The sequence below is a fragment of the Telopea speciosissima genome, chromosome 1 (assembly GCF_018873765.1).
Source record: "Telopea speciosissima isolate NSW1024214 ecotype Mountain lineage chromosome 1, Tspe_v1, whole genome shotgun sequence".
Classification (NCBI taxonomy): domain Eukaryota; kingdom Viridiplantae; phylum Streptophyta; class Magnoliopsida; order Proteales; family Proteaceae; genus Telopea; species Telopea speciosissima.
In genome coordinates, this window is record NC_057916.1 from 63,512,919 (window position 1) to 63,532,568 (window position 19,650).

The window sequence follows — 19,650 nt, forward strand, 5'->3', positions numbered from 1 at the left end:
CAGCATTCTCCTCCTCCAATTACTCTTGCATTAACTAGGCAATGACTTTGGTGCAGGCAGGTGCGTCTGAATCTGCAGGTAGTGTGAAGTCATCTTCATTAAAGACTTCCACAGAAGTTGCTAAACATTCTGATGTGATGCAATCTCCTCGTGCAGAGGTTGTTGGGTCATCGACCTCTATCTTGAGCTTGCCTTCTCGTAGTTTGGAACATAGTAATTCCTTGAAAGATGGAATGCCAGAAACTGTAGGAGGTAAAACAACTTTTAGTCTAGTGGAAACCTCAGGAAGTGCCTCAGAATTTATCCAGGAACCTGCTGTCTTTGGTGTTAATACAGGCAGTTACGATTCTTCTGAAGTGTTGACAGATAGTGTTTGGATTGGGGGGGTGTCCACCTGTGAACCATCAGGCACTTCTGTTGATGGAACCGCCTCTGATATTTTGGATGCTGGTGACAATGTGAAACAAGATGGTTATGCTGTGCAGGAACAAGGGAAAACTAAATTATCTGAAGGGCCCCAAGAAAGTAATAATAATGTTGAAATGCCTGTAAGATCCACTTTTTCCGGCTCTGTGGAAGTCAGTAAACATTTTCAGGACGAGTCCTTCAAGGACAAAGAAACAATTGTTGGTGATAAGGAGTCTCAGTCTGTTGAAAATGAACAGGAGTTGAACGAAGATATAGGTTCCATTTCAGAGGTTGATAGAACAACTGATAACTTAGTAAAATCTGCTACAACATCATCCGATTCTGTTGCTGCTGAAATCACATCTTCGGGCATTGTTTCCCCTGTGGTTTCTCATCAAGATAACTCTTCATCCATGGATGCATCTATTGGACGGGGTGAGAGCATTGATAGTCAAGATCCAGCTTTTATGGAATCTGGTAACTCACTTCAGGACGCAGCTACTGGTCCAACTCCAGTTTCATCTGAAGTTACTTGGAAGGTTGAGGGGAGAAACACAGAGAATACTAATGGAGGGCCAGTTTTGACTAAGGTATCAGCTCTCAAGGATAAGAACTTAGAACCAAATAGGTCAAAGAATACAGCTACAAGGGGGAAGAAGAAGAGAAAAGAAATTCTTAAGAACGCAGATGCTGCTGGTGCTATTTCGGATCTTTATAATGCATACAAGGGTCCAGAGGAAAAGGAAGACACTGCGCTTCGTCAAGAAAGTATAGACAACAGCGTCAGTGCTGATGTGAAGCAGGACCCTGTTGTTGATACTGAGAAGGGTGTTGTTGCAAGTGAGGAAGATGGCCAAAGTAAAGCTGAGCCAGATGATTGGGAAGATGCAGCTGACATTTCTACTCCAAAACTCAAAATCTCAGATGATAGAAAATGGGTTCGTGGTGTTTTGGTGAATCCTGATGATGATGGAAATGAAGTTATGGGAAAAAAGAAGTACTCTAGAGATTTTCTGCTGACTTTTTCAGAGCAATGTACCGATCTTCCTGGAGATTTTGAAATTGGATCTGACATAGCGGATTCCCTGATGAGTGGTCTACTCAATTTATCTCATATTGTTGATCGTGAATCATATCCACCCGCTAGTAGAATTGTAGATAGGCCAAGTGGGGGTTCTCGGGCTGACCGCCGCGGGAGTGGTGTAGGTGATGATGATAAATGGAGCAAATCACCTGGACCTTTCGCTTCTGGACGAGACCTACGTCTTGATATTCCTCATGGAGGTGCTGTTGTAGGTTTTCGACCTGGTCAAGGTGGAATTCATGGTGTTCTTAGGGATCCACGAGGACAGCCATCTCCCCAATATGTTGTTGGGATTCTTGGTGGGCCATTGCATTCCCTTGCACCTCAGGGAGGGATTCAGCGAAATAACTCTGATTCAGACAGGTGGCAACGTGCTACTGGTATTCAGAAAGGTTTGATCCCATCACCTCAGACTCCTTCACAGATGATGCACAAAGCTGAGAAGAAGTATGTAGTGGGAAAAGCTTCTGATGAGGAAGAATGCAAGCAAAGACAATTGAAAGCTATCCTCAATAAGTTAACTCCTCAAAACTTTGATAAGCTTTTTGAACAAGTCAAAGAAGTTAACATTGACAATGCTGGTACTCTTAGTGGTGTCATCTCACAGATCTTTGATAAAGCTCTTATGGAACCAACTTTCTGTGAAATGTATGCAAACTTCTGTTTCCATCTTGCAAGTGCATTGCCTGAAATTAATGAGGACAATGAGAAGATCACCTTTAAGAGATTGCTTCTGAATAAGTGCCAGGAGGAATTCGAGAGGGGGGAAATGGAGCAAGCAGAAGCTAACAGAGATGAAGAAGAAGGTGAAGTTAAAATGTCTGAAGTGGAAAGAGAGGAGAAGAAGGTCCAGGCAAGAAGGCGAATGCTGGGTAATATTCGATTGATTGGGGAATTGTACAAGAAGAAGATGTTGACTGAGAGAATAATGCATGAATGCATAAAGAAGCTGCTGGGACAGGATTCACAATATCAGAATCCGGACGAGGAAGATGTTGAAGCTCTATGCAAGTTAATGAGCACAATTGGGGAGATAATTGACCATCCTAAAGCCAAGGAACATATGGATGCTTATTTTGAAATGATGATGAAATTATCTAACAACATGAAGCTATCTTCTAGAGTGAGGTTCATGTTGAAAGATGCCATTGATCTTAGAAAGAACAAATGGCAACAAAGAAGAAAAGTCGAGGGGCCAAAAAAGATTGAGGAAGTGCACAGAGATGCAGCTCAAGAACGGCAAGCTCAAACAAGTAGGTTGGCTCGTGGTTCAGGCATTAATTCCTCAGCAAGAAGGGGGCAACCAATGGATTTTGGTATGAGAGGGTCAACCATATTACCTTCTCCAAATGCCCAAATGGGTGGCTTCCGTGTGATGCAGCCACCGGTCCGTGGGTTTGGTGGTCAAGATGTTCGATTTGAGGATAGACATTCTTATGAGAGGACCCTGTCAGTCCCCTTACCTCAAAGGCCAATTGATGATGATTCTATTACTCTTGGTCCTCAAGGTGGTCTTGCTAGAGGAATGTCTATCAGAGGGCAGCCATTGGTTTCAACTAGTCCCATGGCTGATATTTATCCCAGCACTGGAGACTACAGAAGAATGACAGCTGGCCCAAATGGTTATAATTCTGTATCTGAGTGGACATCTCATAACCCGAGAGAGGATCTTATGCCAAGATTTGCCCCAGACAGGTTCATGCGTCCCACTGCTTATGACCAATCAAATTCACAAGAACGAAATTCCTATTTTGGAAACCGGGATTTAAGGAACGCTGATCGTTCGTTTGATAGGTCAATGGCAAACTCACCCGCCACACGTGTGCAGGGATCTGCCATGGCACAAAATGCTCCATCAGAAAAAGTTTGGCCTGAAGAGCGTCTGCGAGAGATGTCCAGATCTGCAATTAGAGAATACTACAGGTATAACTTTGTGTTGTTTATATTATTGAATGTATTGTTTCTTATTTTTGTTTTGAATTTTTACTTCGTGGGTATCTTTGAAAAATTGTTGTTGATACTAGATTTGAATCGTAACACCCGAACTTGTCCCTTTAACTTGTTTAAGTTGGTGGTATTTGACTTCTCATAATGTCTACCCTCTATATTGTTTTGCCATGGCCCAAAAAATAGTAGATAACAGAAAATTTTGTCTAAGAAGAAGCAGCAGCCTGAAGCTCAAAAGATCCACGCAGGGGACTTGCAATAGGATAAGATCCCATACACCACGAATCGTTTTTGAATACCCTGGTGTCTGGCTCATCTAAAAATCAAGTTGGCTGAGCACATCCTCAAAGAGAAGGAAAAAAAATGCCGTAGCCTTCTTGATCAAATGCATGCATCTCCATGCACCTGGAGAGGATGCCATAAGCCTTCCAATTATGTACATGAATCACCCTTAATGCTGGAACCCAGCCATCCCTCATGGCCCGTTTGGTCAGAAGTGAAGTGATTGTGGTAAAACAAAACATATGGTGGTAAAGCGAAGTAAAATAAAATGCAAAAGACATTTTGAAAGAAACTTCCAATTGGGGAGTTCTGTTGGAAGTAGAGTTGATGTAAAGTAATATGAGAACATGTGAGGCCAGCTTAGAGAGGATAGGAGGTCATAAAATTTCCAGTGACATTTTGGTTGAAAACTGGAGTTTCACTTAGTAACAATAGTTAGTATTTTTAAAGTTAGTTACACAATTATTCTTGATAATGATAGGAAAAAATTCCATTTAGTTTTTGTGTTTTTTACTTCACTTCTAACCAAATGGGGCCTTAAGAGATGGAATATTTATACCTTCAATGATTGTTTTAATCTGAGCCATGATGGAGTAAGATATAGCAATGGGGCAGAGGAAACCAATAGGACAGTCCCCTCTTCATTTCTAAACAAACCACTATTACCAGCAGGGATAAGGTTAGCTGACGAGCTACTGTCCACATTTAGCTTAGCTTAATGGTATACGACGGGAGGAAGCCACTGGTGCTGGATATGCATGAGGATCCAGGATCCTCGTAGAAGAAGCCACCAATTACTAAAGATCACTCTCTCATGAAAAGGTCCGTAGAGATACCCCGAAATGTTTCCAATGTAAAAGCCTATCCCACTGTAAATATGATAGACTCAATCACCTGGGGCAGTCTCGTGGCATTTCACGTTTTTTCTCAGATTGTTGGCACTTAGCTGATGATGTTTATTCCTTCGTGTTACAAATTGTATTAAAGTGAAGAGAATTATCCCCTTCAAATTTGATGACATGTATTTCCTGTATTTTATTAGTACCACACTCCATCAAATATTTTGAAACAGTGTTTGTCTGATTTGCCTAGTTTCTTATACTAAGTCCTTTAAATACGTGAAAGCATCGTAGTGGGCTTAAATCTTTGTTGTTGCTTTGATTCTTTTCATCTAATTGGAAATTCTAAATTCTTGGTTATCTCAAAATGTTAATCTTGGTACTGTCATTAATCTATCTGTAGTGTAATAGTAGATTGAGCAGCTTTCTTGAGATAGATTATACATTCCCATTTATTTAAGATGCCTGCTTTTTTTGATGATAAATTTCACTGGAGATGATATTACAGATGTGGTTTCAAAACCTGCTTTATCTGTATCACTACTCACTAGCCACTATCATGCTTCCATGCTTTCCTGTCCCCTGTTCTATGTTACCTGTTCCCATTAAGATAGAAAGTCAAAGATAGGTTTAGGGGGGGGGGGTGTGGCGGAATGAAAACTCTCAGCCAACCATTTTTTAATACGGCTTCTTTTCACTTGTTAACAAGTGTGCTGCTGTTCAGCCATACAGATATGCAAATGGACAGTTCTGGATGAGCTCTTTGGTTCATGTAAAGACCCTTAGACAGTGGCAATGCAAATGGAATGGAACCAATACATTGTTTTTTAAGGCTTACAAAAAGTGGACCAATTCATCAAGGGAGAGAGGAAAACCAAGGTGAACCACTTGTACAGCTTTGAGGATAACGAGGAATGATGATAAAATGATGACAGAACAGGGTTAGTCTTACCAATTACATATAATTTCAAGGGTTTGATAAACATGGTCATTGAGGTCTGTAGGCTAATGGATGAGAACCTGATGCTAGAATTACATGTATTACTGTTTTGTGGTTAGGGACAGAAAGATGGTGAAAGAACACAGTTACTTGTATAGTAGCAGAGACTTAGTGCACCAGGAGGAAGTGTTGTGACATAACATGTAAATAAATTTGAACTTACATGTTAAAATTGTTAAGCTGTTAGAGATGCCCGGTAGAAAAGGAAAGGACAGTACTGACTTAAAGAAAAGTTTGAACTGGCCAAAGGTGCTAGGGACCTAAAGCTCATAAATAAATGAAATCCATTTAACATTTGTGATGAAATTCATTGAAAAAAAATCCATAGTTGTCAAGGCGTCCTAGGCAACGCCTTGACACCTTCTTGGTGGTGTTGCCTTGATTATTTCCCCCTCCTCCAATGCCTAGGATCCCCTAGATGCCGTGACAATTATGAAATTAATTGAGAAACTCTCATTAGGCTTTTTAGATGAGACACTGGTTATTATTGGAAGTTATTTAAGTTACCACTTTAAAATAGGCGTTCAAAAGCAGCAGTGATGTCAATTCATAATCAATGTATTTTCATCAAGAGGCAGTCAACCCGGTATTGTTGAAATGTTGCTTATGTGATCTTTTCGCCTGTTCAGGGTCCAAAACTAGAACCTTTTAGGGATTTAGCCTTAGGTGGATGTTAGCTACAATGTGGTCATCTGGTGGTGTGGCCTGTTGTGGTGCTTGTTGACACTACTAAATGTATTCACCGCTGACCTATATTATTTATTGTTTTATTGGTATGATTGAGGGGTATTCTCTAAGAGAATGGTTTTTGATTCAGACTCATCACTGAAATAGGCTTATTTTAATGGGAATAATAAGTCTAGGGTTGGGTTATATATATGTTGGGCCTTTGATCCCATGTGTTTTCTATGTAATGGGCCACTTTTATGGGTCTAAAATATGGGTAAGTAGGTTGCATACGGGATTAGTTGTTTTAGTTCCATTTTATCTTGGTGTTTTTGTTCATAAATTGAACCGGTTCAACCAATGGTTCAATTTAAGTGATTTTAGTGTTTTCTTTTAAGTGTTTAGTGGGACTAGATTAGGATTCTGTTTTGAGTCTATTTCAGTTTCCTAGTTAGTTTAAGTTTCCTAATAGGTTAAGGATTGGGTTAGGCCTTTCTTTTTTAGTGTAGGAGTCTTTTTTTGAGTCTTTTATATAGGGTTGTAAGGGGGGAGGGCAAGTATTGTACACAAAATTTGATATTAATGAAAAGCTTTTGCTGCTCTTCTTCTCCATTGAAGAATTTTGTCTTGTGTTTGATCAAGGCTGGTGGGATCGGTGTTTGATCTGATTGACACCTTGCGGTGGGAAGCCTGGGTGGTTCGTTGTTGGGATTGGTGTTTGATCCAATCGACCCCTTGTGGTTTGAAGCCCGGGTGGTTCTTTTGAAGCCTTCCTTCAAGTTCTTTGAAGATCTCCTTGAAGTTCTAGTTAAAGATTCAATTTTTATTCAAGTTTCTCAATCTACAAGCTGCTGCTAGGGGAAATCTGCAACAACAGTGAGTTTGATTCATTCCAACCCTAATCTCTCTTCTTCTAATACCAACATTCGCCCTTTTTGTTTTCACTTTTCCCAATACCTAAATTCTGCCTAGACCAAACCAGCCAGCAAAATCCCTCTTTTTTTGGATCAAACTCTCCTCTCACCATAAGGAAAACACGATCCAAGTTGCTTCCTCATTTGACCATCATAAACCCTAAAAATCTATCTTTTCCTCTTTTCAAAAACCCGAAACCCTAACCCTAACCTTGCTGCCCATTCAAGTTTACATACCTAACTCCATCAAAACATCTCAGGACCCTCACTGATAGACTCCCCTAACTCAACTTGACATTAACCCACACATCAAACCCTAACCCTAATTTCACCAAAAACCCTATTTTGACCTAGCCGATTCACCTGTTCATAACCGATCCTGGTTATTGGCTCCTAGTTGGTCCTCTACCAATCTAGGACGACATTACTCGATCAATCTTCTACTTCCCTTTCTTTGTTCTTCATTCCTTTATTTCCTTTTTTTCCCCCTGCTTCTGAAGTTTTGATTTCCCTAAACTACACCAGCAGTACCCGCTGGATTTTATCAGTAATACCATCTCTTTCCACAGTAACCTCTTTCGATTCCCAGAGATAACCTTCCTGCAACAATCCTCTCCCTCTTCAAACTCCCATTGAAACCCCACCCATCCCTTCGATCCCCATTGTAAACCCCTGCCTTTGATGTTAAAAAAAAAAACCAAAAACTCAATCGGTTTGACACTCTTTTCCTTCCTCCTGTAAGCCTAACCCCTGAGCAATCACTCTTCCACCACCCCACCTTTGATTCCACAGACTCTCCCTCCTTATCTCCTTTCTCCCTCTCTGATGCAGAAGCCAAGTTGTTTGGCAAGAAATACTTTAAGAAGACTCCAAGGGAAAAGGGCTGGTTCACTTCACCAACTTGTGGACCAACCCACTAGGCCATAGGGCCAACCAACTTTAAGTTGGGCCAGCCCAACTACGCTGGGAGTTGCTGGGTCTCTCAAACCCAGAATCGTGGGGGTATACTTGTCATTCTTTTGGCAAAGTTTTGTAATACAAGTGAGGGCCGATTGTCACTTATAGTTGTCCCCACTTGTGTAGTTAGTAGTAACTTATATTCCTAAGTTAGTCAGTTGAGTTATTAAGGCAGTTTCTAATTTTTAAAAATTGAGTTAATAAGTTAGTTTCTATTTCTGTCTTTTCTTTGGAAGCAGGTGTTGCTTCTATTTAATTGTAAGGCTGTTATAGCCATCCCCACGATTTATCAGATTAATGAAGATTGTTTTGCTGCAAAATTTGGCTTCCTTTGTCAAGTATGAACAAGACTTGAAGGGCTGTTAGGAGCCTGACTGGGAGAGCCGAATCCCATTATCCTTTTCCTCTTTTATCTCATCTTCTCTTCTATCTGTTCGAGTCTTCTTGCTGCACTGTGATTGTTGCTGCTACTGATTGCTCCTGTGACTGAAGCTGCTGCTGTTGCTATTTCCTCCCCATCGAGTGCAGGCTGCTGTGTTACTGTACTTAGAAATCTGCTGCAACTTCTGAGTGTGATATCTCCATATCCCTCCACCAAACCCTGCTGGGTTTTTGATCACCACACATCCCAACATCCACTCCACTCGATCCACTCTTTCCCTCCATCCCATTCTGAAACTTCTATTTTCCCTCTTACCTTCTACTTTCTTTCTCAGGCTTCCATCTTCAATTTTTGCCATCAGAAGGGACCCAAAGTTGCAGGTCAGGCTTATTCCACCAAGTCTCACACTGGCCACTGCTGGGAGCCGAAAGCAGCTCTTTTTGGAAGGTTTCTCTTAACCTTCTAATTTGGTGTCTTATTGATATCTCCATGTTAGGCCATCGGAACTGAACCAAATTTGGAGTCAAGCAACCCTATAACACCATTTACACTCGATCCATATTGGGTGTCCATCACTTGGCTGGTTTGGCTAGGAGCCCTAACCTGCTAACTTCTGGTTCTATTCTTATTTCTGAATTATGTGGGTTTTGAGACTGGAATTCCAGTCTTAAATTGCTCTCCCTTTGTTGTGACAAGAGACTAGTTCCTTCTAGGGTTCCGCCGACCAAAAAAAAAAAACACACAAAAAAGAAGGTGACGTCTCACCATGTGTCGTCCTCCTGTCACAATCTTCCAGTCGAAGTTGAAGTCCCTTCCTTCAAAGTCACAATCTTTTCACATGCGCCTGGCATTTGTTCTTCAAGGATTGGTTGACAAACTATCCCTAGAGTCAAAGAAGGTGATACCGACAATGCAGCCACGTGAAGAATCGAATGGGTGAACACAATAGGAAGACCGCTCAAATGTGAGACAACCAGTACCGGTCAAAGAAGATGAGAGGTGGTTATTATGGGTGAATACACAGCAGATTCTACTACAACAACATGTGTCCATTTTGAGTTTGTTCTTTCCCATAGTTTTCCAGACATGGATGCAACCCTAAAGCTTCATATTTTTGGTTTTCTTCAAGTTGCAGATAGGGATCTGATAGCCTCCACTCGTGAGCTTTTAGTTCTACCGTTCTACAAAACTCGTGGGTGTGTTTTTCTCAACACCGGGGAATTGATGCAAGAACGGTTCCATGGGTCAGTTCAAATCCGTTTGAGAATCCAGACAAAGTTGAACCGTGTCCAATTCAGGTTTTTGGCTAGTAGGATGTTTCAGGATTTTTATTTATTCTATTTTGGGATTAACATGGAATCTTTTATTTTGATGACTTAAGTAGGTGATAGCTATTAGAATTTAGTTTTCTAATTAATTTGAGTGTCCAAATTTGAGTAGGTTTCCTTTTCATGTTGGGTTTCTTTTTTCTTTATTTGTACATGTAACCATGCAATTAGAACTCAGATTTGAAGAATGAAATAGTGAAGTGTTTGTGAGTTCCTGCATGTCCAGAGTGATTGTGCGGTCTTCTTCTCCCCCCTTTCTTCTTATGCGGTCTTCTCTCCCCCTTGCAACTCTGATTTTCTTCTTCGATTCCTCCCTTTCTCCTAACCGGTCCTCTACCAGTACTTTGACTAGGTTCAGAGTTTGGAGATATTTTTCAGATGGTACGAGTTGATTGAGGCTGAATCCAAGCTGAAAGGCGATGCTTGAGTCTGGTGGGATCAAGCACCAACAGCAGAATTGGATGCGAGTCATTTGGTTAGTCACTACTTGGGCTGAGATGAGTGAAGCCATGTACTGACGATTCTTGCCTACCAACTACAAGCAGCGTATGCATCTCAGGTTTGCACAATTGAGATAGGAAAACATGACAGTTGAGAAGTATGTTGCCAGGTTTTACTATTTTGGCACTTGATTTGATTTTGAGTGGGATGAGGAGGTATTGGTGGCACAGCTTCGTAATGGATTGCTTCCTCAGATCAGTGCAACACTAGCATCCAGTCGGATGCCTACAATGGAGTACGCTGTACAGGTAGCATATCAGGTAGAAGAAAGTCTAAAGTGGCCATATATTTCGAAGTCTTTTACAAATACTTTTCATAGGGGTGATAGTTCTAGTCAATAGCAGTCTTCTCACTAGGGAAAGTCATTCAACAAACTACATGATTCATCGATGGCATCTTCATGACCTAACTTACCATATTCTCCACCTTGGCGTGGTTCTGACAGACCTCCTATGATGCCAAAGGCTGCCGTTCAGTGTTTTGCATGTGAAGGGTTTCCTACCGTTTGGTAGCTTATTTGATAAGGATTCTTTTATACCTTATGTCCCAGAAGAGCAACTGTATCTTGAGGTAGTTAATTTGGAGGTAGAGAGTGAGCCGGATGATGTCAATGATAGTGATAGTGATGAGGAGCCACACCTTTGTTACATTCTTTGTCTTGTTGTGCTCACTCACAAGGTTACTAGGGATGAAGATTGGTGCCGAAGCAGTATCTTCTAGACCCGCATGAAGTACAATGACCAATTATGCAACATGGTGATTGATGGAGGCAGTTGCACTAATGTCGTCTCTGTGGACGTTGTTCGTGAGCTGGAATTGCAGACAGAGCCACATCCAAATTCCTACAAGGTTGCATGGGTGAACAACACTAATCTCAAGATTACTGATAGGTGTTTGATCACATACTCTATGGGTGTATTTATGGTACGGTTCAATGTGATGTCCTCCCTTTGCAGGTGTGTCATACTGCCATATTCTTGTTGGTCGACCGTGGCGGTGTGGCTGTTTGATAAGAAGACACAACATTGTGGGTATGCGTATACCTACTTTTTCAAGCATGGCAACAAAGAAATGAAGTTTCTTCCCGCTAAAGATCTCCCCTACATGAAGCTCAAGAAGATTGCAGGATCATTCCTCCAACGTGTTGACTCGGGTGGCCTCCTTGGTCCTTTTCCAAATTCGACGGAGTTGAGTTCTTTTTAGAGTAGGAGAATTGTTGTAGTAGCACTCGACTGGTTGGAATAGAATGACTATGTTTGGAATGCCAAACCAAGACAGAACCAGCCCAACCTGGATTTTTGGTCTAATAAGGGCTGGTAGTAGTTTAGTTAATCTTGATGTCTTTTGTTTTTATCTTGTTTTGTTTTGAGTTGGATTCGTAGGAATAGGAGATAGAATTTGGATGCAAGTTGGTTTCATTAGTTTCAGTTAGAGTCTAGCTGTCTGGGTAGGAGTCTTTGTTTTCCTCTTTATATACTTGCATGTACCCAACTAAAGAACAGATTTGAAATAAAAAATGCTTGGGTTGCTCAACATGAGTGTGTGGTTGTGTGATTCTCTCTCTCCCCTGCAACTCTGAGTTTCCATCTCCGATTTCTCCCTGTTCTCTTACCAGCGCTCCAGCCTCCACCAGGGGGTGTCATTCATCATAATCTTAACAATCTGCAGATGGTTGCGCAGACTTGAGATTTTTTAAATTTTCCCTTTGCATTAATATAAACTTTAACCGCTGGTGCCGGTAGGAAATAAGTTGAAGCTCCACTGAGCTTAATGGAAGTAATTTGGACACTCACCATAACCTCAGTTATCATGACAAAAAAAAGCAGCCAATTAAACCAGTCCAACAAGGAATTAACCAAGTAAAATAAAGAACAGCAGTTACCAAAAAAACCAGCAATAACAGATACTGCCCAGCATAGAGCAGTCGAGTTAAACAAGAATCTGGCAACCGTTCAGAACTTCAGCTACGAAGAAAAACAGCTCCACGATAAAACCAGCAAGAATACTTATAAAGGCGGCAAGACTGTTCAGAATCTGATGGCTAGTACCCACTGGAAAATTTCAGATATGAATCCGATTGCTAGAACTCCAATTCAGCAATAATGATGAAAATAGCAAGTTGCTAAATAAAACCATGAAAACAATGGTTCAAAAAAATGTCATTCTATGAATCTATCCATATGTAGAATAGGCAAACAGATCATAAGATGGAGAGAAAACACTTCAAAATCTTCCAGCCTTACAAACCATATGAACCACATGAAGTATGGTTGAAGAACAAATCATCAACAGATCTGAGCAGCACCCATATCAGGTTGAGTGTAGGATATATGCAGGAGAAAAAGCTCTAAAAAGTTGAGAGTGATTGGACGGCTGGATTGGGAGATATACAGCCAACCACCAAATAATAAGTACCTGAGAACTTGAATGTTGAGTGATCTGATCTTCAAGAACCAGCAACCAGTAGATCATATGACAAACATAAGATAATCCATCAATCACAAATCAAGTAGTAGTAATCATCAAATCCAGCAACCAAGAAGAAGAGAAAGAGCTTCCTAGACAAGCCTCTTTAGAACACCCAGAAAATTCCAACAACCGATTGGAGGTTTTATGCAAACATATCGAATGTAGGGGATACAATAATAGCAGTAGTGGAAACCCTAGTTTTTCATCTTCAACTAGGATTTCAAATCAAATAAGGCAGCATAGGTTGCTGCTGAACCTAAGGAGGAGAAAACTGAAAGAAAAGGATCCTCAAACCATAAATGAGAAGGATGCTAACTTATGTACCGCAGGGGTATTTGTGTCTAATCCCCTGCAGTACTATTCGCGGTTTAAGGCTTCTTTGTTAAGTGATCATGATAGGAAAAGAGTCTATCATGATACGTCTTTAGCTCTCTTTGGTAGTTGTAGTTTTATTTAGTTGTAATATTTGTGTTGTATTCTTGGCAGGATTCCTGCTAAGATTACAACTTCTATTGGACTTGTATTATAAATTAGATGCATCTCACGATAGTCATTCATTCTTAACTATCATGGTTCAGTAATTTTTTCCCCTCGTTCTCCCATCGTCTCTCTCTCTGTCATCTTCAAATATGATCACTGATTGATTATTGGCTTGTCTCAAGTTACAAAGGGTATTGGATCTTCAACGCTCTGATACCATGTAATGTAATAGAACCTTGAGACCAACCAACACCTGCAACACAAAGGAAGAAGAGAGGAAAGACGAAGGGAAGAAGAAGAGCCACAACGTGAAAAGAGAGATGATGTAGATCGAAGTATGAAGAAAAAAAGACCAAAACACTGGTCACGTGAACAATGTTACAGCCCATATTGGCCTTGTGTGGGGATGCTTTTTAGGAGATCTTGTGGACCCATCAAGTGGAGAAAGATCCTATCTTAATGCTGCCAAAGTTTAGTTTCTATTTTTGTTTCCATTGTTTTTTTTTTTTTTTTTTTTTGGATGATAAAAAAATTTCATTACCAAAGGAGAGAAGGGGGGGGGGAAGGAACATACAAACGCCAACCAAAAACAAGGCCCAGCCAACAAAAGGCAAGGGGCAGCAGAAGAGAAGGGGGAGAACCCCACTCAATTACAACACCCTAAAGAGGGAATCCAGGTCAAGGCAAACCAGACCCAACCTAGACAAAAACGCGCTAGCCAAAATTATAAGGATCTGAAGAGCCACGACAGAGGGCATGGCCTCTAATTTCCATGCTTAGAGGCATAGTTTTTTCATTACCAAAGGAGAGAACGGGGGGGGGGGGGGAGAACATACAAACTTAAACCAAAAACAAGGCCAAGCCAACAAAAGGCAAGGGGCAGCAGAAGAGAAGGGGGAGAACCCCACCCAATTACAACACCCTAAAGAGGGAACCCGGGCCACAACAAGGCAAACCAGACCCAACCTAGACAAAAACGCGCTATCCAAAATTATAAGGATCCGAAGAGCCACGATAGAGGGCATGGCCTCTAATTCCATGCTTAGAGGCATAATCTTCTCAGAGTTGGACAAGGAATATGCTATGTAGGGCCGCTTCTTTGGAAGGAGGGGAGCTAGTACCACGCCAATGGTAAACACGAAGGGAGGTGGAACGAGGGACAATAGGCTGTTGAAGATGACCAGGTAGGGCCTTGGGCTGGGGCACAATAGAGTAAATCCCAGCACCGGGGGGGCTGGGCTGGAGAAGGGCGGGCCGCTTCCTTGTTTGTTTAGTAGGCTGGATCCTATAAAGCCTTAGTAGTTTCTATTTTATTTTAGGAATGTTATCGAGAGTGGGACTCGCAGTATTAGCGCCAGAAAGCTAATACCGAGAGGAGAAAGGAAAGGGGCAGTTTGGTCCTGTATTTACTTAAGTCTATGGGTGTTTTGCTGTTATACCCTTTGTGATGTTTATTTTAATGAAATTCTGAGGGAAGAGAGTTAACTATTCTTTTCAGAAGGCAATATGATTGTGTTTCTCTTCCTCTCTCGTTTTCTCTTCTTCTCCCTCTTCTTTTTCTGCTGTAATTTACATGGTATCAGAGCTATAAGCACATGTTACTTGTGAGCTGATGTGGGTGAAACAGTTACTGGTTGAACTTGGGTTCGTTGATGATTCTTCGATGCAACTGTGCTGTGACAATCAAGCTACTGTCCATATTGCTTCAAATCCAGTGTTTCATGAAAGAACGAAACACATTGAGGTTGACTGTCATTTTGTTCGAGAGAAGCTTCAACAATTGCTGATTTCTCCTTGTCATGTTCTTACAGGAGAGCAACTTGCAGATGTGTTTACTAAGTCTTTGGGGAGTGCAAGAGTGGATTATATTTGTAACAAGCTGGGCATGATTAACATCTATGCTCCAGCTTGAGGGGGAGTGTTATTGAGAGTGGAACTCTCGGTATTAGCACCAGAAAGCTAATACCGAGAGGAGAAAAAAGTAGCAGTTTGGTCCTGTTTTATTTACTTAAGTCTATGGGTGTTTTACTGTTATACCCTTTGTGATGTTTAGTTTAATGAAATTGTGAGGGAAGAGAATTAACTCTTCTTTTCAAAAGGCAATACAATTGTGTTTCTCTTCCTCTCTCGTTTTCTCTTCTTCTCCTTCTTTTTCTGCTGTAAGTTACAGGGAAGTTTCTATTTTCTTACTTTCTATTTTGTAAGCTTGCCTAAGCTATAAAATTGGCACCCATTGTAAGAAAGAGTCACCAATTGATTAATGAAATTTACAAGCAATTCTTGACTACTATTCTGAGGAAGAGTTTGCCTTTCAACAGCTGAGATAGCTGTGGGTGAGAGGCCCAAAGCTGAGATAGCCTATCCCCACTCCTATTCCTATCCCCCTTTCTATCTATCCTTCTATCTTCTTTTTTTGTTCTTCCAATCGACCCCTACTGGTGCTGCCATATTGTGACTGCAATGAACTGCTGTTGGAGAACTCTTTGAAGACTTGAATGAATCCATAATTATCACCAAGTACTGCTGCTGCTGTTTACACAATCAAGTGAAGCTGTGAAGGACTGCTGCACCTGCGATCTCAGTTCTGCCAAGAACCTGCTGCAAACTTCAGACTTGAATAACTTCACAACCAGCCATTAGAATTGGCTGATATTTGGAGCACAAACCACCCTTGCCTAGGCCTTCACTTGATCCTACATTGGAGCCATTCCTGCTGCTGCTTTGGTCCTTATTCACTTAGTTACTAATTCTGATTTAGTTTCTATTTTGGTGTTCTGCTGCAACTATTATCGATCCTACTATAGAGTGGTTCTTAGTTGAACTCCTTACATTAAAAGAACACCTCACCGTTTGACCGACTAGCCTAACTGTGAGAGGTAGGTTATATTAATATAACAAAAATGTGTACAGACCATTATACCCCTACTAACAGACTTGTGCTAAATACCAACCAAAGCATAATAAAATAAACCAGAAACACCAAAACTACCCTGCCACTAGCACTGAACTCTAACAGGACCAAAGACCCAACAAATACATTACCCAACCCAATGCTTATTTCTAATAAAATAAGCCCATTTAGATGATTTAACTGCATCTATTCTTGCTGGCTTGAAGAAACTTGACCTCGAGTTTTGCAAAGTCGAGGAATCAACTTTATATGGTGAACTTCCCTCCTCAAATCATAACATAACTCTTGCAGCTCGTAGATGTTAGGAATGTAGTCTTCGAGACGTGGAGCTCTCTCTTCAAAGAACCTTGGTGGCATAACGAACTCTATGTGCTTAACCTCTGAATTAATATCTACTGTGAATGTCATGTTCGGAGTCATCAACTTTTGTAACCTTCTGATGGAAAACTTGATGTGCAAGCTCTACCTTTTCAAGAGCAACATCTTGAATGTCGATGATTTCTTATGGAGTATTCTCGACCACTACCTCATCTTCCATTGTTTCCGTTTTTTTTCTACTTTGTTCTCTCCAATGTAGATCTCTTCAGTAGAATCTTCTACCCGTTGACCTTCCGTAGTTAAAGCTTAGCTCTATCTCTTCTTAATCATACAGTTGATCACTCAGATTTATCTTCAACTTTAGGCTCCTTTTCTGTGAATACTTCCTTTGGTGGTGCAAATTTGAGCTTAGTCTATGCTTTAACAGTATTCATGCTGGACTTCCAACACTCTCCAACTTGTGTATTGAATTCTATAGATGTCCGCTTCAAGTTTGCTTCAACTTTAAATATCTTTTGGTGGTATACTTGTTGAAGGGAGAGCTTTCTTTGGATATGCTCTGGGAGGTACTTGTTCTTTAACTCGTGCTTCTTCTCTTCCCAAGTCCTAGGTGCATGTTTTCTAAATCTGAGCCTGCCTTCATGGAATCTTCGCCATTCTTTAGCATGGCCAGTCAATCGTGAGTAAACAAATCTAAGCTTCCTATACTCTGTGAAGTTGTTCCAGTAAAAATATTTTTCTAGAGAAGCTAACCAATCAAGGAATATCAGTGTCTGTCCAACAAAATAAGAAACTCTGGTTCCTCCTCCTTTGTAGTAATATCAGTTCTAAGAAGTACATAATATGTACACGCAGAATCAATACGCTGCACGATCCTTGTCATGCGTTCATTCAACTTTTTGAACATATCAGCAAGCTGTTGCATCAAAATCTGATCTTCTCTCGACTCTGTAGAGTTGGAACCTGACATCGCCATAGCTCTGATTCCAAATTGGTGGGAGATTGATAGGATGAACCCTAGGTTTAGAATTACACAGCCCTGTACAGGATCACAAGTAACCCTAAAACCAGAATTTATGCGATATATGAAACTGAAGGGCAACATTTCTGATGGGTTCCAGGTATGATCAAATGCAATGCCCAACAGGAGATCAAATTCTCAAAAGATAGTGATAATCCAATGGTTGGATTCAAAGCAGTAGAGGAGACTTCAGAATCTGGTCACAAAAGTCCAAACTTGGGGTGCTTTTTCATAATACCAGATCAGAAGCTCTGGTCTGTACAATACCCTGGTCGAAGGTCATTTTAGGGCAGCACTTTAATGCCCTAAAGTTATCTTCCTGATCTGATGGGTAGATTCTCCTCAATGGTGAATCTCGTTTATGCCAAAAAGGCCCCAAAACAAAGCATCCGCAAGGGTGGTCTTGTGGGATTTCTGAGATTTAATGATCAGTAGTAAATCTACTGTGAATACCAGTAATTTTCATTGAGTTTAATCAGTCAGATTCACAGACGCAATAATGGAAGGATGGATCATGAAGGACCTAGCCCCTTGTAGGATCTTCTTGAACAAAGTTTGATGCTGGTTTGGTCTTTAAAACTGGGCAACAAATGATGAACTTGTAGCCAGATCACACAATGAAAATAAAAAAAAAAAAAGAAGGAAAAATAGAAGATAGGATAGGAGGAGGATAGTTTGGATTGAGCCTCTCAATCTCTCCCGGGTCTCTCACTCACGGCCTCTCTCCGTACCTGTCTCTCACAAAAGCTGTCTTGGAAGATTTTTTTTTTTTTTTTAATCTCATCGTTGGCTGATCAATACAGTCTCTTGCCTTTATTTATAACTAAACCATGATTACAAATAGTAACTCCCCTTTTGGCTATTGGGAGGATTACAGAATAGAAACCAAACGAAAATGGAAACTAAATATAACTAAAAGAAAACAAAGGACTGAAATAGAAACTTCTAAATAAAAGTTAAGCCTACTTTCTAAATCTGAAATTAGAAACTAGTACTAACCAACTAGCTAAAACTGAATTTAGAAACTATCTAATCTCCTATTACAACCAAACTGGAAACTGAAAATAGAAACAAGGTAAACTAACATAGCTAAACAAAAACTAGGAACAAAGCTGTCCATATCTTGTACTCCATGCACTATCCATGTGTGCCCTCAAGTCACTGTTCAGGTGAACAGTAACTCAGGTACTGTTCATGTGAACATTAACTTTTCTTTTTTAAATTTGATTTAGAAAGTAGGCTTAGCTTTTAAATTTCTGTCTTGGTCCCTTCTCTTCCTTCATGCTTCTATTTGGAGTGGGGGCTGCCTTATGTGATGCTCCATTGAACCAACCAAAACCTGCCACACAGTTAGACCGGGCTGCCTCTTACAGCAGTTGAATCCCACAACTACACTGGACTGGTTTTGGGGCTTGTTCCTGTGGCTACACATGGACCTGTGATCTACATCATGCAATCACAAACAGCAGTGACAATCGATGGAAGGAGAAAATAGAAACTTACTTAATATAAAATAGGGTATAGAAAAGAAGAATGTAATCTTTGGCTTCCCACCAGCAAACCTGGATCATAATCCCACTGAGCCCAAGGATTTCCCACCCTTAACTGAGTCTCGCAGCAGCTGCATTGAAGCAAATCAAATTTCCTTTCGTAATATACGTGTACAAGTCTGGGCCCCTTTACAAACTCATATAGAAAACTCAAAAACAGATTCAAACACTAAAAAAGAAAGCTCTAAACCAATCCTTTACTAATAAGGTAACTTAAACTGACCAGGGAACAAAATAATGAATTAAACTAACGTAAAACAGGATCGAGACTTAGCGAATCCTAATCCAGCCTAACTAAAATACTTAATAACAATTAATAAATATAAAGAAATAAAGATATTTACTTAACTAATCCTGTATGCCCAGTCCCTACCATATTATAGTCCCATTCATAGTTGTCATGGCGTCGATATGGCGTCATATCGATGGAGAAGTGGGCATATCGACCACCGATATGGATGATGTAAGAATATCGACCGATATGGCCTCCATGTCGTCGCCATGGCGCCGCCATGGACGCCATATCACGACATATGGCCATATCGGGTTACATGGTTGTTTCAAATTATAAAACTTAATTTTTTTAACCATTT

General features: G+C 40.6%; 1 protein-coding gene across 4 annotated transcripts in view; it reads left to right on the forward strand.

Annotated features, from left to right (window-relative positions):
• LOC122671965 (eukaryotic translation initiation factor 4G-like) overlaps positions 1-19,650 on the forward strand; it is a 28,417-nt gene that overhangs the window by 3,482 nt on the left and 5,285 nt on the right. For 3 of the 4 annotated variants that reach the window (XM_043869462.1, XM_043869486.1, XM_043869470.1), the window contains one exon: positions 57-3,415. In XM_043869462.1, the coding sequence (XP_043725397.1) occupies positions 57-3,415 (3,359 nt within the window). The remainder of the gene's footprint in view (positions 1-56; positions 3,416-19,650) is intronic. The other variant, XM_043869478.1, reaches the window with a different exon arrangement.